This window comes from Pseudophryne corroboree, chromosome 2, assembly GCF_028390025.1.
Source record: "Pseudophryne corroboree isolate aPseCor3 chromosome 2, aPseCor3.hap2, whole genome shotgun sequence".
In the NCBI taxonomy this organism is placed as follows: Eukaryota; Metazoa; Chordata; class Amphibia; order Anura; family Myobatrachidae; genus Pseudophryne; species Pseudophryne corroboree.
The window spans coordinates 369393924-369420560 of record NC_086445.1 but is presented as its reverse complement, the minus strand read 5'-3'; the positions used below and the strand labels follow the sequence as shown (position 1 = coordinate 369420560).

The 26637-nt window shown below is 40.8% G+C and overlaps 1 protein-coding gene across 1 annotated transcript in view; it reads right to left on the bottom strand.

The window, feature by feature from the left end:
- Positions 1-15153, bottom strand: part of EFNB2 (ephrin B2) — a 50362-nt gene extending 35209 nt beyond the window's left edge. Inside the window, exon 1 of the mRNA XM_063953198.1 lies at positions 14488-15153. Coding sequence (XP_063809268.1) covers positions 14488-14609 — 122 coding nt within the window. The 5' untranslated portion in view covers positions 14610-15153. The remainder of the gene's footprint in view (positions 1-14487) is intronic.
- Positions 15154-26637: the final 11484 nt, after the last annotated feature.

Here is a 26637-nt window from a genome sequence, read left to right as displayed (position 1 = left end):
TTTGCTAATTTTGCAAAAACTGCAATCAACTCTCAATAACCCCCATATACTGTTCTGTGATACTATATGCTGTGCTACAACTCCTTTCACTCATTGATTTTAAATATTTTTTTTTAATAAAGAAATTATATTGCAAATAAACGGAATGGAGGTTATTATTGTTCATTTTTTTAAGGTATCCATCTTTATTTTTTCACTTATAAGCGTCTGGAGCCAGTGTGGTTTTACAATAAAACCTAGAATTGTTCAGTCCTGTTTTGCCTTATGATTTGCTGTTGGTTGTGATCCAACTTTGCTGAATGTGACTCCAGTACAGAAGGTGTTAATATTCCCTACTTAATAGAATATTCAAGTTTAGTAGTAGTGTATTTAAATCTAAAGGAGCTAGTCAAATATTTACAGTTGTGACCATACGTTCAGTTTAGCTGGTATGGTTATAAATATACCGTATATACTCGAGTATAAGCCGACTTTTTCAGCACTTTTTTTTGTGCTGAAAAAGCCACCTTGGCTTATACTCGAGTCAGTGGCAGTGCAGTGTGAAGGAGGGACACGGAGCGCACAGCGCGTGCCTCTCCTGTGTCCCTCCTGCATCTCCGGCGGCAGCGGCGGGTCTATTAAAGGAAGTACCCATTTGTGACCTCTGATCACGAACCGGCACTTCCTTTAATAGACCCGCCGCGGCCGCCGGAGATGCCTGGGGGACACAGGAGAGGCGCGCGCTGTACGCTCCATGTCCCTCCTTCAGAAGACAGCGCGGGATAGACGGAGGGGTAAGTAACAGGCACTAGGGGAGCATATTTGGCACTTGGAGAGGGGGCATATGTGGCAGCATGAGGGGCATATGTGGCAGCATGAGGGGCATATGTGGCAGCATGAGGGGCATATCTGGCAGCATGAGGGCATATCTGGCAGCATGAGGGCATATCTGGCAGCATGAGGGCATATCTGGCACTGTGGGGCATATGTGACAGCATGAGGGGCATATCTGGCAGCATGAGGGCATATCTGGCACTGTGGGGCGTATTTGGCAGCATGAGGGCATATCTGGCACATCTGGCACTGTGGGGCATATGTGACAGCATGAGGGGCATATCTGGCAGCATGAGGGCATATCTGGCACATCTGGCACTGTGGGGCATATTTGGCAGCATGAGGGCATATCTGGCACTGTGGACATATTTGGCAGCATGAGGGCACATCAGGCACTGTGGGGCATATCTGGCACTGTGGGGGCATATCTGGCAGTATGAGGGCATATCTGGCACTGAGGGCTGTGTACGGCTAGAGCTGCATTTCCCACCCTAGGCTTATACTCGAGTCAATAAGTTTTCCCAGGTTTTTGTGGTAGAATTAGGTGCCTCGGCTTATATTCGGGTCGACTTATACTCTAGTATATACGGTATATGATATTTGTATTTTGTATCAAGACCATGCATTAAAGGTGTCACACCTTTTCTATCAGTCAACCTTTCTGCTTTTGGAAATGATGAAGAAGATATAACTGAAAAAGCTAGGATTTTAGAAAAGCTATATTGCTTTATTTTGGGTCTTGTTATACTGAGAGTGAGCATTCATTGTTAGGCTGCCGCTTTTACAGGCCACACAGAGAGGATGACCTCTTTAAAGCCCCAGGATCTGAAACAAAATGAATGTCTTTTAAAATAGTATTGCTCTGTCCTGCAATTTCCACTCAGTGTGATAACATGTTTTGCTCAATGTACATAATAAAAACAAGGATGCACACAAACATAAAAAAAGGTTTGTTTAAATATTTATATTCAGACAGACAACTAGATAATACTACTTTTTATTTATATTATTTTAAATGTGCCTGGAAAGTGTAAAGGACACAAGCAACATATCTGTCTAGTAAATACATCAAAAGACACCCACTATATGTTCGCTAAATATGTAAACATTAACTTGGTCTAGACACAACATACAATGAACACGGTTTGCTTTTACTTATTTATACTATAAATAAATTAACTTGCTACTATATTGAGGATACGTACTAATCCAACAGGAGTTTTATTTGGATTATTTACAAAACAAATTCTATGGCTATAATTGCCTTATACATTGTTAAACAAACATTTTTACGAACACAATAAAATAGAAACATGGAAATAAAATATTGTAAAAACTATGCAACAGCTACACAATACCTTTCTAATAGTATAAGAAAAGTTAAAATCATAAGAACCCTCTTTAAGACCATATTTGACTGATACATCTAACTTTATTAACAAACTGTCTACTAACATAAAGGATTCCTTTGTGCCCTCTGACATTGGTTTAAAAAAAAAAAGAACATAAGGGGATCTATGAATGTGAGCACTGTGGCCAATGCAAATATACAACACAAAATATTTGAATCATCCATCAGCCAGAAAAAGTAAGTAGTATACCATCATGTGCGACACTGAACTTGTACTTATTAGGTGGGTTTGCACTACACAACAGTTTAGAGACAGACTCGCATGACACCATTCATGTGTTACAGCTATTGCTGACACAATAAGTGCCAGCAATTAATAAAGTCATTTCACCCTCTACAGGAAAGGACAGACATTTATTTTTTAAATATGTAATATTATTTATTTAACTTTTTTTTTTTATAATGTTACACTGTTTACCACATACAACATTGGAACAATTCTACCACTTTCCAGCAATACCAACATACCATTATGGCAGGTGGGATCCCATCTAGGTGGGATATTAATAAATTGTCCAACATGACACTGAAGTATACTGTTTACTTTACTGAGTAACTAACAAGTATACAAAAAAAAACTAAACTGCAGTTCTCAATTGGTGGTATGCATCAGGCCTGTGGACAGGAGAGCATAGAAGAGTCCTAGGCTTTTTGGAAGTCGGAACACCTCTGAAGGGATGAGCCAGAGCCAGAAACAGGAACCCTAGCATGAGCAAGCTAGGCAGCGGGTAGAACATTAGACAGAAGGTAATTGGGGGCTGATGCGAACTAGAGGTAGTGGGGCTGACTGGAGAGTCACAAGGGGCATGAGACAGGAAGCACAGAGGGAGGTCATGAGTCTTGAGATCTATGGTGGAGAGGGGGGCAGTGAGAGCTACGGTGGAGAGGGGCAGTGAGAGCTACGGTGGAGAGGGGCAGTGAGAGCTATGGTGGAGAGGGGGGCAGTGAGAGCTACGGTGAAGGGGGCAAATGTGCTATGCTGAATGAATGTCACATGTAAATTATAATCTGTTTGCATACTCATTCTAAAAAAAAGTTGAGAACCCCTGGTTTAAAAGCATGCTTCCCATCATTTTTACCTACCCTAAAGTAAAGCCTAAAGGGAAGGTCCAGGAGGCAAGTGCAGGGTGCATGATGACGTGGTTCATGTCATCATGATCTCCCGTCCCAGCTGCACAATGCCACAAACGATACTGGAGGATATGACTATGATGATGCAGTATGCAGCGACTCAGTGAGGGACAGTGAACTGTTCTTTCTGGGATTCCATGAGAACTCCCCGAAAATTTGGGAGACTCTTGGTCTTTCTGTGACAGAAGGGAAGTATGGTTTAAAGTAAAATTTGTGAGACTGGTATTTTGTGAGCAGGCACTTAATACAACAGGTCAAAATGAGGTGTTTGTTACAAGTGCTCTTTTAGTGATAACATGATCAAAACACTAACGGGTGGATTCTCCGTGATGCACAGGACACCTACACAAATTCAAACAACATACTTCTCCAAAATACCAAGATTTTAGTGGGCCTTAAGTTATAGGGTAAGGCATTGCTACTAAGCAATGAAATTTTAATATAACAACAATTTCTTAACAGACCAGTTGAAAAGGAAAAAAAAAATATGTGTAATGCATGGGACTTTATGTTCACTTTCTGGAGACTCACCCTAATGTAAAATCTTTCAGACAGACAAGATAACATTAGTTGGGACCAGCTCAGCACATGTACAAGCAAGCAGTGAGGATTGTAAGGTTAGGAAGAACAGGCCTATCCAAGATGGCAACTTTTTCCAATCCTGAAAAGCTGCATATTGGCAAACTTCCCAAAACCAAAACAAAATGACATTTAATTGTGACTAGATGTAAGTAAAGCAAACCATCATTTCTTCTTAGCTGACTTCTAAACTTTTTATTAAGCTAGAAAGACTGCTGACATCATTGCCTCAGCTATCTGAAACTACATTGAAGCTATCTTCAATGAGAGCGTGAAACCTCACTGAGATCTTAATTTCAACCACTATTACATATTCAATTTCCAAATCTCTAAAAATCTACATTGGTTGCAACTTCATCTGCCAAGAATCTGCACTTTTTTTCCATTCTTACTTAATGTCACTTCCAATAAAGTATACTGTCCAATATGCACGTTTACAGTACTTATATATTCCCTTGAATTTTCCAGTGCCTCTCTCTAGCCGGCTTGTTAGATTTGCTTGAATACCTGTCTCCTTCATAATATCCCCTCCAGACTGTGATGTAAGTTGTCTGGCCTACTATTTTGTGCTTGATATAATTTAGGAAAAAATATATGTAGTTCAAAATTACAAAGGCTTTTCTACCGAACGAAACACACAGTCATGTCACATATTAAAAAATATATGATTTGGTAGCCTGGGAACTCAGTTAACAGCTAGAAAGGGAACCTAATATTTATATCATGCTTTAAATCAACTGCTTTGTAATTAACAGCCATATACCGCAATGAAATACTGGGTGTTGGCCAGTCACAGCTGCCAAATGGGGGTGATGTCTTGCACTTTGAAACAAATTCCATCAATGCTTGAGAAAAAAAAAAAAAATCAGGAGAATGAGTAGCAAATAAAATAAATGCAAATATTATCTAAAGATTACTGTGCTTTCAGTTTGCACAGTGCGTTCCAAACCAATGATAAGGAACAAGAAGAATGAGTGTGGGATGGTAATATACTGAGTCAGTGTGTGACTCACATTGTCCTATCAGGTAATGCATCCTTCCACCTTTGCTGCATAGCAGATGTTGCCACACTGTTGAGAACAAATATTAGCATGACAAAAAGGCTCCTCTTTAGCTAAGCAAATGGTCCCGTTTGCTATGCAGTTTGTGATCTCCTCATTAGGTCATCAAAATGCGCGATCATTAATAAAAGCTTCATTATGGTTATCAATCTTTAATTTAGTCATAGGCTGATTGCCATCATGCATTTTGGCTTCCCATTGTTAATGATTTTTTAATGCTAGAAAAACATTAGAATTCTGTTTTACGAGCTGCCAAACCTTGTGGATTGTAAGTATCTGTAAATGAATGCAAACAAGTGAATAGCATTGTAACTGCCTGCTTCCTATTTTCTGTGGGTAGACATAAATAGGATTACCAGGCACCTAATGGCTAACATAGAATTCACCTTCATGGGCTGGTTCCTATGCTCTGCAATGTTCAGGCATTTGTCTGGCGTATAACAATGTGGCTGATATGGCCTGTACCAGATGTGGAAAGCAAAATATTCAGTAGTTGAAGGAAATGAGAGACAGACAGGCACTGCTCCATATCAGTTATTGCCTTTCTTTTGTACAAATAAGCATGCAGGCCAAAGCCATCACTTTACTTCTTTTGTTATTTGAATGCCTTGCATATGCGTAGTCTCCAGAAGAGGCAGTAAATCTGCTGGACGCACATGTAGAAAGCTATACTGTCCTTACATCGTACATACTGTGGCTGAATGACACCTTGCTAAGGGATCGGTATGGGATTCTGGCATGTAGCATGCCAGAGAGCTAATGGCTTGCAAATTAACCCCTTAACTACAAGACAAGGTGGAAATGGTCTTAGCCTTGCAGTGCTGAGTACCTATGTGAACTGCTTACTATCTGTATAGAGTTTACATGTACTCTCCCTGGCTGCATGGGATTCATCCCAAGGACTATACTGGTTGGTATATGTGACCTAGGGGGAGATGTACTAAACCTGAAAAGTGATACATTTCACAGTGATAAACTGCCAGCCAATCAGCTCCTAACTACCATGTCACTGGCTGTGTTTGAAAAATGACAGTTAGGAGCCGATTGGCTGGTACTTTATAACTGTGATTTTTATCACTTTTCAAGGCTTAGTACATCTGGCCCCTAGTGTGAGAGTATACATTTGTGTGCCTGTCTTAGGAAGTTTAGATTGTAAGTTCTAATGAGGCAAGGGATGATGTGAATGAATAGCAAATCTCTTGTACAACACTGTGATAAATGTTGGCATTATATAAAGAAAGAGTAATAACAAACCCACCATTATCGTTTACCGTTTTCTGCAATGGAGATATTTTACCACTTATACAAACCAAGGCTATAAAAAAAAATCACTATGCTTAGGTTTTACTTGTACCTAAATAAGGTGTACATCTGTCTGGGAGGAAAAGAAAGCTACACATTTCACAGTACTTTGAGAGTTCAGCGATAAATGACTGTGCTGATCTTGTGGGAAGGCAGTGACCTGTCCACTCCTGTGATTATGTCAGGAAGGACAGGGTTGCATGTGACAGAGGCAGTGTCATGATGTGAGGATGGGAATATAGACAGGAGGCCACAGACTGATAGTAGAAGAGCCTTGTTGCACTGACAGAGCAGAATCGTGATGTTGCCTCCTGTCAAACTGATGTGGAAATATTATGTGGTAATAAACACACTACTGTATGAAACACAGTTTATCTCACAGATGTTATTTTATTATTCACTGTTGTACTGCGGATATCATCTGACGTTAAAACGTTAAGGTATCTGCACTTGGATTTCAAGCAACAAAGAAAGATGTAAAAAGCTGGAAACCCATCCAAGCCAACCTGCCAAGAAACATGATTTAATGAAATCATCTGAGACACACTTAATCAAAAAATTGTGTTTAGGATTATTTGTGCAGACAGAACAGTTACTGTGAGCTTCTGTGTTTTCTCCCAGTCTGTGCTATTCTTCCATCATAAAGAATTCTATTCTACCAGCATACAGCCATTCAGACTATAAAACAAATACTCTGTCTCCTGCACCTGTACTACCACATCTCAGCGTGAGGTTTAAAGCTCTTCTAAGTGTCATTCCTCGGTGTATCTTGTATCTGTAAGGACAAAGTGCAGGGAAAAACAAAAGCGAAAGAGCCTCTTTCTTTCGTGCTTTTTACAGGGCTGTTTTCAGCTGGAGAGCAGAAGTCAGGAAATCATCCTACGTTTTACTGCTTTGCTGCATAACAAAACCAATGGCTTTAAACAAAGAAATGTCTGATGCATTTAATGTGACATTCTGCACTGCTCTAAAAACAACTAAATCCCTTCCCCCTTTTCTTGTTTCAGCAGCCAAAAGACCTATTTTAAAAGGAAGGTGACTTTTTGCCTTCAAGAGGGACCTGATTTTTGATAAATGTGTATGAAGGATGCAATGTGACATGTTTATTTAAACTTCTACTTTAAATGTAAAGCTCACAATCAGATCTATTTTCCAACGATGAGGCCTTTATTCCCCTACATACACTCTCTGCTGCTTCACAGTATGAGCATGCCTAGAGCCAATACATATAACGTAACCACAGAGCACTGCCTAATGCTACACAACTGTCACTACTGTTTTCTAGAACCCGAGGAGTCAAAAGAAAACATGATCAAACATGAGCTAGGATAAACAAGTTATATAAATAAAAAGCAACTATAATCATATTTCCACATACTGAATGTAGGCTTTTTTTTTTTTTTTTTTGCAGCTGTGGATTTTGGGGCTTATTCAAGCACAAGGTACAATGTCCATACATGCCCTGTAATCCGTCTCAGCCCATTAGACGGTAGCTTATCTTTCATGTGTAGTGCACAATATGAAAGCTAGGATCTGATTGGTAGCCAGGGGTTACGTTATTAAATGACACCCCCACCCATGTAACAGTGACTATCTCTAGCCACAAGCAAGCGAGACCTTTATTCATTTTTTTCATGCTGTTTTATTCTTGCTTCCAAGTTTCGTTCACTCCTTACATAATACCCAACAGCCTGAGCAATGCCTTTCGTTCCAACCACCCTTTCAGATACGTGTCAGTTGTAACATCAAGCTAATCTATGTGTTGCCATGGTTGCACCCTTCATCTGCCTTTACATTTTTTTTTGTAACTGCATGAATTTGTGGAAGATGGGAAAATGGTGGTTTTATTGCCATACAATCAGATTACAGCTGTTAGTTTCACTATGCCTTCTTTTTCTATACCTCTATCAAAAGGGATCAGTTTCTTTAGACATTGTTCTTAATTTAAATCACTCCTGTATAGATCTGGCCCCAGTTGTAATCCCCTTATTAACTATGACCATGGGTTGATTTGCTTAAAAATAAAAGCAAAATGGTGTTAGCTTTGTTCTAAATCAAAACTACAAAATGGATTACTAAAGAAATCAGCAGATTTCACACAGCTTGTACGGTACTGAATTTAAAATGAGAATTAAACAAATCTAACAGGAAAGCTGGGTGAATGGTGTACATTTTTCTTTATAAGGCAAGGCCCGGATTGCTCATATCTTTTGTCTTGTTAGGCTCTGACTAAACAATGAAGCCACAGGAGTTTTCCCAAGCTTTTCTAATACTGACCATTTGCTTCTATATACCATTGGGACAAAAATAATTCTAAGATGTGAAATCTGGATAGAAGCCGATGTCTCGGAATCTCTGCATCAATATATTTGAAACACTTAAACACACCTATTTTTAAACCACCAGAAAAATAACACAAAGAATGAACATTTAGGAAACTCTATGAAAATGGATGACCTGCAAAACAAGTTCTACTTATGTCAGCCAGCACGGAAGGAAAAGATTAGGCCAGCATAAATGCTTTAATTACTGGCTTTAAGAACAAGAACTTTCTTCTCATTTACAAATATGCCACTAATGTGTACTACATAGGAATAGTAACAATGCTTTTAATTGGTGGTCACCATGTGCCTGAGAACTCACTGTTCGATCTTCAGTGTTACAGTGAGGTCTATTTTGGGGAGGCTTAAATATTTACGAGAATATAACCCATCAGTTCACGAGGAAAGCAAAATCACTGAGGAATGAAACGCTTCAAGTTAAAATCAACATTCAGCATAGCCCACAAAATGGCTGCCACCACAGTACTGAATGTCTTGGCATATTTTTTATATGTTAAACATAGACCTGTCTAAAACACTACTGCATTTACTTACATATCTCTAAATTAAGAAACAACTGTACAAGCCAAGTGCAACTTATAAGCAAATGAAATAAAGTCAAACAGAATTCTGCTCCAAATACACAGCCTTGAGAAATTTACTACATTATTCTACTTTCTTGTGATTGTAAAACTGCTTGTAGATTACACATACCACTAGCAAAAAACAAAGTTGCTCTTTGCTTACTTACAGTGTAATCATGAAATAATGTGTACTCAAAATAGAACAGTTTACAGGCAGTTTATAGGCCTGTAATCAGAGCTTGCAATAAAATGCTAAATAATTTAACGGATACCTTTAGTCAAACTACAGCTGGGTGGCTGTAACTACCCTTTGAGCTCTCTACGCTATTAGAAAAAAAAAGTGTGTCACATTATAAATGATACACACAAATGGTTTCTAACTGGACAAAGTTGATTTAATAATATATCAATGTCTTATATATGTTCAAGAAATGTTCAGTGTTTTCTAATAACAGTTATTGAGATGTTTAATTTAATTTGATGCCATGTTCTTAGGCTTTAGTTCACATATAGCATTGTGTGCAACTTTCACGTAACGCTTTCCTACTTTCAAAAGTTCTGAAACAATGTTGCTAGGAATTCTGGGAAAAATCTATATTTATGACTAAAACATGAGAAAAGAAGGCAACAGCATCAAAGTCACCAAAGTGTCCAATTGGCAGATGCATGACATAGCTGGGAGAGTTTTGACATTGCAAGTCTTTGGGGAAGATGGATGAGCTGAAAGTAATACCTTCAATAAATTGGTTCAACAAACAGATTAACAAGTAAAATGTGATTTTCGTGCAGAATACCAAGTACTTTCTCTGTTCACATACGTCTGTTGTAAATTAAAGGTAATGTTTGTCAATAAGTTTAAAGTATCCCACATTTCATATATACCTCTAAGTAATTATTAAGGTGAGTGATAGCATCAAAGGAGACCGCAATACATTTCACTACACAGTCGTTTGACCAAGAACACAAAGGATATGTACCCTGCGTATAACAATATACTAATTCATTATTGCCTATAGTCAGTTAATCGCACTTCACTTTGCATATTTTATGGGGCAAGAAATAGACAGTAGATAATACAAGTATACCTGTATTCAATACTTAACTGAATGTTCAACATAATATTCTGCTTAGACGTATGAAGTTGTAATAAAGAAATAAAGCCAATAAGAAAATGGAACTGAAAATAAATACATTGCCTTGTTCCCTGCCTCCCAGTCACAATCCTGAGACAATTACTGAGCTAAACAAAGTGCTTTACCTGAGCAGGTTTACAGATAAGAGGCTTGGAGATAATTACAACAGATAATGTAACAATTAAACCCCAGCTGAACCATGGAAGAAAGATAAAAGGGAATCGCTATATCTAAATTTCACCTCTTCTTGGTGTTCTGGATGCCAGCAATTTACCTGAGCTAATATGGTTTGCAGGTGTCAAAGAAACGTAAAAGGATTATAAAACTAAGATGTTTGTATAAGTCCTCAAAGTGTCATCACCACAACTTGGGCTGACTGAGATTTAGAGGTAAGTACTTAGCAATCCATTTTAGACTTTTCTTTCTTTAGCTTGAAATTGTAATTGGGACGGTTGAAAGCACTAACCCAAGGGAAAGGATTCCTAAATAAATTATTGTCTACAGCAGTTTAACATGCACTGAGATATGGTTTCAGTGGGGACTTTGTTCCAGGGCCTGCTCACTTGTCCCTTGCAGTAAGGGCCATTACCTTCAGGTTTCTCATCCTAACAAAATGTGAGGAATGTGCATGTAAAATCAGCAGCAATTCCACCCCTGGTGTTTTCTGCTTTCATTGCTTTCTATATTAAAACCGACATGATTAACCTCAATACAAACTGTGGAGCAGAATTCAAGGGGGTATTCACATGGCACTGAATGTGCATTTGTCTTATAGAGCTTACCTACAAAATCATTCTCCTAAATGGCTACTGCATACATGAATCAGACTGAGAAAGTGGCCTCCGATAGACTTTGCCAACATACTAATTAATATTCTTACTATCCAATTTTTTTTTTATGATGGAAAAGATACATTTATGGTAGAGACAAAAATGCATTTACACGTTCGACTTAAAAAAAATGATACTAATAATTGAGATATAGTCTTATCCTATGTGCTGTGCCACTATTTTTATCAGATTTGTTTCGGAATTATCCAAGCGTAAACAACATGAAGGCAGGAGCCTGACATATGCATGAAATGTACATTGTGATTCCAGGGCTGTATTTTCTCTAGTGCATACATTTCTTCAGATTCTGAGTCTACCAAGAGAGATGTTTTTTCCCTTATAACAGTATCAGTAGTGACAGCCGACAAACTATGAAGAATGTATTTATATCTTGAGCGGTTAATCAAGCGCAGCCCTGTTTAGCCATGAGAATAATGCATATCCATAATATTGGTTTTGTGGACCAGAACATAAAGGCGGTGGTAAGAAGGCCCTCAATCTTCTAATTATATGGAACAGTGAGGATACAGTTATATAACTAGGAATGAAAGTTATTATCTGAGTATATCCCCCATAGTCATATTTATAAATGTAATGTTCTTCTAGAAATCACCGGACTGAATTAATATCTCATATGAAACGCAGTGACATTCATATTTAATCACTGATCCCCAAAGTGGAAAATTACATTTATTATTAAATGATACATTCAACTAATGTCCACCTAATGCACATAGAAGACTGCATGTTTTAATTATTTTATCTAAATGACTGCACAGTAGTTCAAGAACATTGATTCTCTAGGGTTTCTTCAACATAAAAGCAAATGAGTAGACTACAAACTAGAGCACAATTCTGCCTTAGGAGCAATAGGTGGCATTCTTAATGTCACTTCAATAGCAGTTGATACGTAAAACGATCTTAAACACTGAAGATTGCGGAAAGAAAGGCGCCATAATGCAGTCATTCACTTTGGTGTCATTTAAAAACCAAAACAAAGTACTAGTGGAAGGGCACAGCCATAACATTAGGAAAACAGCTACACTTAGGAAGCCATGATGTTGCTAATCAGATTTTTTTTTAAAAGTCTTAATAACATCATTCTTCAATGTACAAGATTCAAAAAAGTTGATGAACAAAATACTGGGTAGTAAAGAGATTTTTGTTATGAGGAACTGATCAAATGGTTGGACTTAGACTGAAAACTGAAACATTAGGGGTATATAAGCAGGCTCTAGCTGTGTGCATTGGAAGAGTGACCTCTGTAGGACTGAATTGATCACTGTTTTAGAAATGTTCTCTTTACAATGAGACCCCTTTTGGAAGTCAGAGGATTTGGAATTAGCTCAGGTTTTCCAGTCCAATGTATGGTATATTAAATTATAAATGATACATAACTGCCCTAGCAGAAAAAGACTCACACAGCACAGGTTATTGTTTAACCCAATAACCCAGTCAGACTCCAACCAGAGCAGAAAAGGGTAATGTCACTCTGCAATACAAACCTATGACTATTTTATGGCATGCACTACTACCACCTCATGGTGACATTCATATGAATATGTGATCCCCATTCAGTCTGTTGAGTGCCTTTGCTAAAATGGTCCCAACACTCTTTGGGCAGGAAAGGGAATGGAAATAATGTCTTTAAAGAAAAACTACAACTGTAATTGAGTTTTGCAATGGGGTAAGGAAGATGCTATTATATATTGCATTATATATTGTTTATCGCACTCCACTGGGTGTTGCATTAAAAATGGGGTGGATGATGGAAAGGTCACAAACCCTCTCTTATCAGTCCTCTCTGGCCAGGGTACACTGTCAATGGTCTTACAGTGTAAATGGTAGACAGCCCTGCCCCGGATATGTAGATAGCCTCTCGGTAGGGATCTGGGGGGAGCAGCGCAAGATTAACTACAAAGACGATCCTTAACCTTTTGACTTTTTGATGTCTTCAATATTTTTCCTGAGCAGCCACATAGGAGAGAAATACCCCCGACTACATCACCTGCTAAATGGGTTGTACTGCCTCTCATTGTGCTTTGTGTGCTTCCCAGCAGCTAGAATATATAACTGTACTTTACGTGTTGGAGTCGGACAACCCCTGAAGAAGATAGGTGTGCAGCACGTCATGTGCACAGGAATCACATACACAGCATACATGTTTAATGGGGAATCATATGTATGCTTTCCGTGTAACTACAGGAGTGGAAGCACCAGTGTGTGTGTGCAGATGTACGCTGGCTGCCGTGCAGGGGAGCCGGGTCAGCAGAGCCCATAGAGCCTGCATTGTGTGCTTATGGAAATAAGCCGCCACAGCCGCCCGCTGAATGGAGCCCCAGCACGGGGCTGATTAATGGGCACAGCTAGGCGGCTCTGTGCATTCAGGGCGAGGGGGGGGACGTCTCCCCGAAGGTGCGCTGGCAGCTGCACGGCAAATGGTCACCACCACTCAGCACTGAGGACCTAGATCTGGTCCCAAAGTGAGGACTCGTGTCATAATGCTGATATCACTTCTCCTTACAGTGGTGACACTGCGGATTGCGTATAGTATGGAGCACGGCAGACGCACCTTGCACTGGGGTGACGCACTCACTGGCCGGCGACTGCAAGTAGTCCTGGGCGGCTAAGAGGGGTAAGTAGGTCTGGGTGCACTGCGGCTCCTTCTCTATATCCCAGGCTGCCCTGGAGTAGTAATTACAGCGGTATAGCATGCACTCTCATGCCGGCTCTGTAGTGGCACTTGCCAGCGGTGAGGTGTTACTCCCAGAGAGTGCAGAACCGCTTCTATCGGGCGCTGCACACAGTGTATACCTGCTGTATACGCATATATAGCTGCCCCATTTATATCAGAACTCCCCCGTATGTACTTGCTTGCCCCCACCATCTCTCCCCCCAGCATGCATACCTGCTCTATACTTGTTCTACCCCCGCGCATACCTGCCGCCCCTCCCCCCCTCCATGTATACCTGCTCCCTCGTATACCTGCCCCCCCCCCCATGTATACCAGCTCTCGCCCCCGGCTGCACTGTGCATGTCGTGTAGCTCAGCACCTTCCGCCCGTGCATGCCAGAGAGGTCTACGCTGTGCTGTACACTGTGCACACACTACTGTACTGGCATACAGGATGGCATAGAGGACGCATCCCTTAGCGCAAGTACCGGCACTGCTACCGGTAGGTGCTATCCACACTGAGCTGAGTGTGCGGGGCTATCACTATCACTTACAGTACAGCACACAGTGCCCGGGCAGCCCGCACACCGCCAGCCACCCGCCAGTGACACACATGACACTAATAATAAGAACATAAGAAGACACTTACTTGGGGTTGGAGGAATTCCAGTAAATGGGGTCTAATACTAAGGACCGGGAGATAGCAGTCCTAACCAACAGGATCCAAAATCCCAAGCTGTACTTCCACAACGCGTCCCTGCCGAGTGCCATGGTGCGGGGTTACCCCGATCCAATGCGGGATCCTCTGCCCAGCGAGCTCCCTCTGCCAACTCCAGCCAGAAGGTGTAGTAACAAGTCCAGCACTAGCAGGGGATGTATCCAACCAATTCCCCCAGAGGATCAGTCCTCCACGCTCCGGAATATCAGCGCACTCCCGGGGGGAAAACACAAGACACAACTCCAAACTGAGAAGAGCTCCTGCTGCTGCCCGGTGCCCGCTTATCCTATGGCATCGCCTGCAGCCACTTTGTCAGAGCACGGAGCCGCCAGCCCTTACTGCGCTTCCTGTGCCCGCCTGGCACTATGATTCGTCCCCGGGGACCAGCCCAGAGAGGGAAGCTGTGCTGAGTGATCCAGCTGGATGCAGTCAGTGCATAGAGCCAGTCTCCAAGGGGAATGACTGAAGGTAAATCCTGCGGTTGCTTCTGTGCCGCCTGTGCCCTGGCTGGGTATGGCTCTGTGTGTGCCAGTGACTGCTGCTATATGTGTGTGTGAGATCAGCTCTTCCAGCCACACTCAGCCAAAGTAACCACGGCCAGCCCGGTGCTGGGTGCCTATAAGGCGGCCCGCCCCCTCCGTCCCGCCCCGCTCATAGGCTGAGAGGAGCTAGCACAGGCGTGATTGGCTGCGCTGCACATCCGTCAAAGAGAGCCCAGGCTGAGAGTGTCTGTGGCAGGGCTGAGTATTGTGTCTGACAGGTACAGACCTCCCATACAATGCTGCATCCTGACTGCTCCGCATTAATATTCATTACGTGACCCGCTAGCACCCTCCTGCACTACTGCACATACCCCTCCATCTATACGCGGACAAGACTCACTTTGTTTCTCTTCCTCTCACTCACTATATGCTGAATACATTAACAAGGGCTACGGTGATAATGATAATAATAATAATAATAATAATAATATATCCCTCCGATAGTAACCTGTATAATAACACACTGCTGGTTATTTCTACCAGCTCTTCATTATGGGGATTGTGTGTAAATCAAGTTATTCTAACTAGATCAAATAAACTACTTATCCTGTATCGCTAAATTACTTAGCGTAAATGAGTGTTATTTGTGTAGGTGTCATGTAGGGGCCGGCGACTTGCTGTTGTTCCCGTCTCTAATGTAATCTACTTGTATCAATATGTAAATCACACTGCCTGACTATGCAGCCTGGACAAATGCAAAAAGCTATATAAATTATACTTGTATACACGTATAAATCTGTATGTGACATAATTATGCGTCTATGTACACACGTCTGCGTTTATAGAAAAAAAAGTATGAACATATACACACACATGTGTGTATCTATCTATCTATCTATCTATCTATCTATCTATCTATCTATCTATCTATCTAGATATCTATATATAGATATATATCTATAGATATATACACATATACATATATATGTGTGTGTGTGTGTGTGTGTGTGTGTGTGTGTGTGTGTGTGTGTGTGTAATATATATATATATATATATATATATATATATATATTAACCATATGGCTCTGGCACTCACTGTTGGCAAGAAATACTGTGTTCTTCTTACCCCGTTGCCCTACTACATGGGGGGGGGGGGGGGGGGGGGGAGACAGCTACAGCTGTGTACAGGCCACGACTTTACTAATGAACAGACCACGACTATTTTGTTGCCATCTATTTACAATTGTGAAGTTACAGTAAAGTACAGCTATGGCGCATCTGGACCTTATAAAAGTTAATAACAGATAACAGGAATATGTCTTATGTCGAGACAGTAATCGATAATTAGCTGCTGTAATATCTGCAATAATCAGACCATTCCCAAAGAGGGGAGCTACCCGCAAGGTTTCCCACGTTGGGCTAAAAAGTGTGTTTTGTCAGAAAATAGCCATCCCCCGGGTGAGCACTGGGAGAGTATTTAATGTTGAGGAAGTTAAGGTAATTTAAAAAGAGATTAGGATGCACTACATGGCTGGAAAATTCTGAATAGGAATTAATGTAAAATATACAGTACATTGACACTGTACACTCTGCCCCATCCCAGGTAATATGCATTTTGTGTGTGTCATGCGTGTATTGTATGCGTATTAAATGTGTCCTAAGATAGAGGTAACTTTGATTTATTTAAACATTCTGCACATTGACAGAGGGCTTATTCTACACTGTTAATCCTATTAAACGCGAGTCTTATATTTTGGCAGATTTATTTTTTATTTGATTTCTACAAGTGTTAGATTTGATTAGTTTCTCTTTGTAGCGATCAGAAAGTATGTATATCCTGCCGTTATGCATATAAGGATACATCGTGCTACAGTTATAACTGACTATAAAGTAATTTGTGCTCAACATTTATGGGAAATGGACTATTTTGCAGAAGGTTGGAAAGGTATAAAACGACTTCAGCAGAGCAATGCTTCTGTACATAAGGGCAGATCTATGTGTACAGATTGTCTGAGTTATTAGGATCTGTTTCTGAGTAGCTGTATGTGTAGAACAACACTCTGAGGCCCAAAGCCCTCTGTCTTTAACCTTCCATCTCAGGTTATAGAAGCCAATATTCACTGGAATGAAGGGATAAAGACCCGCAAGATTGAGGAGACGGTAATGCGTCAATCCCTGACCTGAGACTATAAATAGGTAACTATTGGCTGCAGCCTAGATCATCTACAATAAAAGTATTTCATATCAGTCTGAAGTTTACAGATCATCTGACTGCCACAATAAATAAATAAATGAAGAAGTGTTGCGATGGGCAGGATACACACTCTATAGGGTGGTCTGCATGTTGGCAATGGAAAGCCCTAGACTGTCTGTCTCCTCACGGTAGCCTCCCACAAATCCCTATACATCCCCTTGGGAGCTGTGTAACTTACACACTGCAGTGCCACACGTGTCTGCACACTATCACACATAGCAATGTCACTTTTTGCGACTAGCTAAAGTTTGATAAGAAACCAATTCTCTGTCAGACTCTGGCTGGTCTCCTGAAGTGCTTTGCACCACGTCTGGGAACTTATCTCACTTTGGCCAAGAGGTGCTCATTATATAGGAGATAACACTATAGTCAGATGTTTCACTACATTGTGGCAGCAGTCACGTCCAGATGGGAATATGCATTATGATTATGAACACTTGTATTCATTTTCTTTGTGTAAAAAGTACTGGTAATACAAATATGGTCACTGCATGACCTACTGATTGCTAAGTGACTCCCAGTTCACGTTCTGGGATACAGTGTCAGTGATCCTTGTAGATTTCGCGTTCTCAGGCCCAGCGAGTGCATTGGGGGAGGTCTCCATAATGTATGCAGCTGCAGGTCTGGTGTCACACAGCCAGATCCAGCTCTGAAGGAGCTGCTGTACTCTAAGATGTGTTTTCCACGGTGCCATTGCGCCCACTAGCGGTCACCATTAACGCAGAATACCCGACCTCACCAAACCTATTCTTAGGTCCTGCGCTCCACCCGTTTAACCTCTTCACTGTCTAAGCTGCTTTGTGACAATCTCCCACCATGCTCATCTGAATTTACTGCTGCTGTATAAGCACATGTACATAATAACTAACTGGTCCATACCAGGCATTAGGAACTTTTTTTTTTTGTTCTTCAGACGACTTGGAACCACAACTACAGCATGTGTTACAGAGCATAATGGGACTTGTAGTCCCACATTAAGAGAAGTCACATGATACTTCTACTGTAAAATATAAAAAGTCGCCTTCTGTGCAAACTTCACCATAACTGTTTAGCAATAGTAATAAAGGGCTACATTAACGGTAATAGCCAAGTAGTACCAGACCATAACTCCTATTTTTATAGTAATACACTGGAAAGCTGGATAGTAAATTAGCAGACAGCTGGGAAAAGTCTCTGAAACTGTAATGGTTACAAGGACAATGGGAGAGCAGTGTTCTGTCTACTTCCATTAATGAGGACACAGGTCCATTGCACACTTCCTATAGCCTCCTTTTGATGTGTTTGAGTTTGAGTGACAGCTGCTGAAGACAAAGTGTTTGGTAAATTTGCAGAAACCGAGACAAAACAGTGAAAAGCGGCATTATCCAACAACAAGCAGAGGGGAGTGGAGAAAACTCTCAGCTCATTACTACACAGGCAAGTGTAGAATTTACTGGGGAGAAAAAAAACTATTGTTAAGTAGGGTGTCAATTTTACCCCACCTATTAAATCATATAGGAGATTAATACAGTCCTCCCTAACCCTGCATTACTCACATTTCCAGCCTCCTGAGCGAATGTGGATTCTTATCTCAGAAATGTGTTTTGCACCATCAAAGACAGGGAGCAGTTTGTCTCTAACACTCCATTTTCCAATGGTCTCTTTTGTAGCAAACTATTAATTTAATTTGCAGCTTCACAAAGGTCGTGGATCCGGTTTTCATCAGAATAAAGGGTCTGGCTCTCAAGACGGTCTCAAATCACATTTAGCTGGAGACAGGGCTTTTGCTGGACAGATATCCATCAACTAGTGTACACAAAACAACCAATACCCAAACACAGAGCCCCTCTCAGACCACGAGATATGAGCAATTACATGCTTTAACATAAGCAACTCATGTGGCCAGGTCTAAGCTTGTGTGTGACAGGGAAGCCTTCACATAGGTCTGTCTGTGTGACTGGCCCTGTCTCCTGGTCGATAATGTATACTTTCTCCAAGGTTCCTGTACTTTTCTTGTTTTTATATATATATATATATATATATATAAAAGATGAAAGATGAGGGCGGCACTCACGCAGGCTTTTGCTGGTGTAAATAGGTCAGTTTAATGATCCGCTGGTGTAAATAGGTCAGTTTAATGATCCTATTTACACCAGCAAAAGCCTCCGTGAGAGCCGCCCTCATCTTTCATCTTATACACTGAGAAGCAATACCTCTGGGAGGGCACCACAGCACCTAATTTTGTAAAGAGGAGTGCCGGGACTTTCTGTGCTTATATATATATATATATATATACACAAAACAAAACTGGTGAGGTCGACACTCACTTATGTCGACATCTGCCTGGGTGCCGTCCTAAAGTCCAATGGATATCGAATGTGGTTCTAATAGAGAGGGGTATGCATCCATACACTCTTTTACAAAGACCTGTGAGTGCCTCCTGTTCTATATAAATGATGAGTGGATGGATGCATACCCCTCTCTATTAGAACCACATTCGATATATATATATATATATATATATATATATTAGCTTAAGCTGTGATATATGTGATGGGGGGCATAAGCCGTGACCTTTCTCTCTGCTGCATCCTTGTTCTAATCAAACTAAAGGAAGTGGGTGATCTTACACCGGGGTTCCAAATATAACTTTTATAGCTAAAAATATAACAGCAAAACAATTGCTCTGATAAACATTGCCTTGGGAAGCACATGTTCACAATTCATGTGTGTGTGTGTGTGTGTGTGTGTGTGTGTGTGTGTGTGTGTGTGTGTGTGTGTGTGTGCGCCGCGTGCGTGTGTGTTTATATATATATAAATATATATATACATACATACATACATACATACACATATATATGTTCACACACACACACACACACACACACACACACACACACACACACACACACACACACACACACACATCACAGAAGCTCTGTACACGAGCATTTTGTTCATCCTATAGCTCTTTTGTTGTAGCTCGGAATGGGTATGTTTGGAAGTTTGTAGCCAGCTACCCAGCAACTCAGCCAGTCCTATGTACATGGTGATGATCTGTCTGGGGATGTGAGAGGTATAGTGTACCATGCCGTGGGTGTCAGAGCTGTCACTTTCTCCCCTATTGGCTGCATTATATGTCACCTACAGGTAAAACGTTGTGAGCGTGTGCAGCAGCTGCCGGGACTCTGCAGCACCTACATTACATCCCCGCTTATCACTGTACATAAGCGCACTCACTCCGGGAAGTGTTTAGATTTCCTTCATTAATGTTGTCACCGCATGTTACTACATGTAACTGTGGATTCCGATATCTGATGTCCCATGTGGGTTTCTGTTCAGAATAAAGTTACAATGTGTAAAAGTGGAAATAAAAGTAACACATGTTGTCTACATAATAACTATGTAATTAGTAAAATGCGATACTTGTGGATAGGAATAACAGAGTATGCAGTGTCACCTTTATTTCCTTTTTGAATTTGATCGCAGAAGACAAACCAGACAGAAGATTTGCAGACACTACACAGGAAATATTTCCGGGAAACCTTGTCAGACTGGCAGTAATCAGAATAAAAACTGACAAAAAAACAATCCTTCCCCCACGATGAGTGCAGCAGACATACCTCACAGGAGCTGGGGTTTCACTTCAAAGGCTTCTTAATCTCTGATAAGATCCCAAACAAAGCAATGTAATAATACAGAGAGAAACCCCAAGAACTTCCTGTAATCTGCAGTGAGATAAGACTGCTGCATCTACAATATTATGTCTGGATCTGTATGACTTCAAATATTGTTAGGTCATTATTAGAGGCTTGATCACCGTGGGGTCTGTGTCTTATAGTAATATCATGTGAAAAGTTGTTAAAAAGCAAAAAAGGGCTAGTAGTGAGATGGAAGGACATGGAGTAAGTGTGTCCTTAGTTATTATTACAGAAGCCTGAGTGTATACCATGTCACCCTTACTTCTCTATTGCTGGGAGTGGGACTTCTTCCCACAAGTATTGGAAACAGGAGGGAGAACAGCAGCTATACTAGTAACAATATTGGGATTAAAGTTCCCAGCACCGTGAACAGACGAAAAATCCCACGTACAATGTGAGATATTTATGTGCTCCTAGTGATGTGAGACTACACAGTAGCTGACTCCCTGACACATGAAACACAGGGTCTCATTTCACTCCCAGCACCCAATCCCATGGGAATGGCAAAGGTCACTCTAAGATTTATACTGATTTAGGAGGGACAATGTATATATATTTCCATCACATACCAAACATATTCAGGGGCTGTGCAACCTGAGATTAAGGGATTCTGCCAGGCATTACTGTGTACTGTAGGCAACAGCTTCCAAGTAAATGATCATCTATATTTTACACTTGTGCAGTAATTGTAAGCACTAAAACTAAATAGATTGAAATATCTATCTATCTATCTATCTATCTATCTATCTATCTATCTATCTATCTATCTATCTATCTATCTATCTATCACTCACTCACTCACTCACTCACTCACTCACTCACCTTTTCTTAATAATAGGAACAGCAGCTCTCAAATCAGCAGCAAAGATTGAATGTTTGAAACAGATATCATAGAGTTATACAACGGGCACTGCTGGAAAGTATTAAATTCAGCTCCTGTTTCTCTATCTATCTATCTATCTATCTATCTATCTATCTATCTATCTATCTATCTATCTATCTATCTATCTATCATAGTTTGTTTACATTATTGTGTCAAAAAGATACCACATCACTGGGGTAACAGTACAGTAGTAAACAAGCCCTATTTGTTTGTTTGTCTGTCTATCTATCTATCTATCTATCTATCTATCTATCTATCTATCTATCTATCTATCTATCTATCTATCTGTTAAAATATATGTTAAGATAAATGATGAGAATAGTATGTAACAAGCACATCACATTACAACAGACTATTTTGCCTTCCCTAATCAGGTTCCCTGTGTATTATTTCCAGCAAGCTGCATTCAGCTTAGCACATGTACTAATTGTGTAACTATTGTTTTCCTTTCATATGATGACAGGTGATTCATATATGTTTTTCTTCTATTTCCCTGTTCCCTCTGATAAACAGGAGATAATCGTGGATGTTACAAGTGTGCAAATGGCGTGTAATTAGAAGATAGGATGTGTCGGGAATGACTAAAGAGGAGGCAGGCACTCGGGAGATTTATGTGGGTATATACACAGGAAGGTTCATAGGGGCTGAGACCAGAAGACATTAACTTTTTCCCAAACATTCTGATTGTGTCTTTCTGCAGGCAAAGACCTTATCTGTATATGGCTTTTATTGTTTCATCTCACACAGAGGCCTAAAACTGCTGCTCTAATTAACGCTCTTACTTTATACACAAGATACATTAAAGAAGATCTATCACCAGGTCCTTTGATGGTATTATTTTGCTGTTCTATATAGGGAAATATACACTATGAGCTGATTGAGGCGTGAGGAAAGAAACTTCAGAAGTAACTTTGCACAGGGACAAACCATGTTGCAATACAAGTGGTGTTAATACATTTCTTTTTATTTATTATTTTGTAGACAGGGAAAATACTGGTTAATTCTAAAGCCCATAAATATTAGACAGCTTTATTTTTATACACTGCATTTCTAAATACAGCTAGGACATGCGTATCCAGATCGAAATCTATTTGCCTAATTAGAACTGCACCACAACTACCCCACAATGTACATCTGACCCGAGCAGCACAGTTTTCGCAAGGTGCAAGTTTGTTCCTTTTTTATTGCTTTATTTCCAACTGTGAATGAGCCCTTTTATAAGTTGGCTCAGGGAAGACAATTTTGTTTAAAGTACTGTTTATGCTCTTCTATACTGTCCTAAGGCAGGCTTTATCCCAACACGTGAGCTGCAGTGGCAAACACAGGATTTCTAGAGGGGGGTTTCCAAATGCAGTACACAATCTCCCACTCTGCAGAACGTTGGAGCAATTGTGGGAGACTGGGGGAGCTGTAGAAGAACCTAGTAAAGACCCTGGACATTAATGTATACTGTATGGAATACAGTATTAATATTTAACACTATAGATGGTCTATAGTATAGGCTGTATCACACATTTAAATAATATAAATAAGTGGTCAGGAAAAAGATTAAACATACCATAATAAATAAATAATACAAACATAACAGAACCAGTCCTGCTCTTTTTAAGCACACATTCTCCCACCTCATGGTAAGGCTCCTGTCTTTTCTTCCTGGTTGCTACTGTCGAAGTAAAAAAAAATATTACATAAAGAGAACATACAAAGTACACACATATAAGTCGCTATATTTGCAAATACGCGCAGCGAGCACAGCTATATATGGTAACACACGCATTTACACGGACATGCCACAGAGATGGATTCGACACTTATTTCATGCAGTACATAATTGTGGTGGTATCAAGTGCCAGACATCATGATGATTTAGAATTGTATATAATGAAGTAATGTCATGTATGTGTATTATTTGAACGAAACCAGATAGACCAGTCTTGTTTACTATTGAAGCAACCAGATTGATGTGTAGATTCATTTGATGCTTGTTGTGAAGTTGTGGGACATTGCAGCGGATAATTATGATTACATGTATAAAAGCTAAAATCACTTTTATTAGAACAATACATAGACCAAACAGGTAGTGGACAGGAAACTGCGGCCAGCACTTTGGACGTCCCCAAGGCTGAACCTGTTCAGCATATACAAAGGGACTGGTGACTTATCGTGAACCCCTCCCCCAGAAACTAGATAACACATTGATCACAAAGGTGCTCAGTTTTACTTTTTGGTCTCAGAGGATGATGGACTTGCTGCCAGTTCAGTTCCTGTGTTTATTTACAGAGAGAGGGAGACATAAGATGCATTGGAGGGAATGGTAATTGTAACGCTGGCCTGTAACTGAAACTGTATGTAATGGCATGTAACTGTATGTAACTGTATGTAATTGTATGTAACTGTAAGTTACATCTGCTTACTGTGTGCGTGTAACCATTTAACTATAGGTATACTGTACTTTGTAATATATATTGAATCCATATCCTTTTAATAACAAATATACACATCAATGAGCTTTGAAACTCAGATAATGTGTGGGTGTATTGTTTTCTCTTATGGGATGCAGTGTTTTGCGATGTATTGCGCACATTCATGGGATATGGTAATAAGAGATGCAAGCATTTACAATATATGTTAGAGCGGGCATTTTAAATATTTGTGAGAAATCAATCTGGCATTCTTACTACTCTCTTGTCCAGTGTACAGATTGAGGATTCACACAGCAAACTTGGTAAAAAAGATTCTACCACTGGGCATGTGCAGCAGCTCTGCTCTGTCCCTTAAACTGCATTATGTGGTGGTAGCTCTAGTTATCGTATTATATGCCATTGCTATTGTTTTCATAATTTGAGCCACTTGCCAAGAGGAGGGGGGTTTCTGGGCAACTGGAAACCCCCCCTGCATTTGCCTATGAGCTGTGAGGTATACAGTAATCCAGCCCAGGAGTGAGCTCTCTGTCCTGAAAAGACAACTCAGCTTACAACGTCTGCTGAATGCTTGCCTTAAGGGCCCCATACCCTAGAACCATAATGCCTGATTTCATCTGATTTCAGGCATTAGGGCCGATATATCGGATGAAATCGGACATTTTGGATGTGTTTTACATCCGATCCAATCCGATTCGCGTTCCCATGAGCATCGGATCGGATCCCCTAGATTAGAATGTGCTGCACTCGTGATATGTCGGCCCCGCAGGCATGGCTGGGATTGCACAAAATACATCGTATACAAAAGGACAGCATACGATGTATCTTATGGGATCCTGCCTCCTGGGAAGCTGCCGGGGTGATCGCCTGCGATATGAGGGTCCGACATGTTGCAGTAGTGTATGGGACCCTTAAGGGACAGCATAATGACCTTGCATGGGCCATTTCACTTATTGCTCTTGTTGGTTGACAAAGAAAGTAAAGTAAAGGGGGATACACACGCAGCGATATTCAGCTAATTTCTAAGCAATCTGACCAGATTATCTGAACATCTCTCCGTGTGTAGGGGTGCCAGCGAAAGCGATGCGCGGTCCCGCACATCACTATCGCCGGTGCTAGATTGGCCTGCATGCAGGCACAATCTAGCAGGTCACTCATTTCACCGCTGGGTGAAATGAGCGGCCGCCCGTGTCCATCTTCCCCCTCACTCAGCACATCACACTGTGCTGAGCGGGGGGAGAGATGTGTGCTGAGCGGCCTGTACTAGACCACTCAGCACACATCTCTGGGGGAATCTCCCCGACAGTACATCACGGGTCCTTGTGAGAGTAATATGTGTGTGTGTGTGTGTGTGTGTGTGTGTGTTAAAGGAAGCTTCAGCTCTGCACTCTCTTTCTCTCATTAATACAAGAGTCTAGGGGGTCAATCCGAGTTGTTCGCTCGTTGACGATTTTCGCAATGGAGCGATTAAGGCAAAAATGTGCATGCGCATGGTACGCAGTGCGCATGCGGTTAGTATTTTAGCACAAAACTTAGTAGATTTACTCACGTCTGAATGAAGATTTTTCATAGTCGAAGTGATCGGAGTGTGATTGACAGGAAGTGAGTGTTTCTGGGCGGAAACGGACCATTTTCTGGGAGTGTGCGGAAAAACGCAGGCGTGCCAGGAAAAAACGCGGGAGTGTCTGGAGAAATGGGGGAGTGGCTGGCCGAACGCAGGGCGTGTTTGTGACGTCAAACCAGGAACAAAACGGCCTGAGCTGATCGCAATCTGTGAGTAGGTCTGGAGCTACTCAGAAACTGCTAAGAAATTTCTATTCGCAATTCTGCTAATCTTTCGTTCGCAATACTGATAAGCTAAGATACAATGGCAGAGGGCGGTGTCCTAGCGTGTGCAATGCTGCTAAAATCTGCTAGCGAGCGAACAACTCGGAATCACCCCCATGGTGCCATCCACAAATAGGAACAATTTGTAGCAAGAATTGGCAGCACTTATAGTATATGTAAGAAAAATATATGTCAACATGACCTATCTAATTCAACGAAAGATGATAGATTGAAATATTGCACTAGATCCACTACATCTTGAGATAGATAGATAGATAGATAGATAGATAGATAGATAGATAGATAGATAGATAGATAGATATATCTAATATATAAAAATGAAAATGTGTCTGTCCTTCTGTCTTTCTATACAAATCCACAGTTTACAAGCGAAGATCGTGAAATTTTACTGACAAGCGTATTAAAACATGGCGGAGGCAACTAATACAATTTGAAATCCCTATCACCCCTAGGGGGGCAGACAGCAGCAGATGAGTATATAAGGAGACACCATAACTCCGGATTTGCTGAAGCA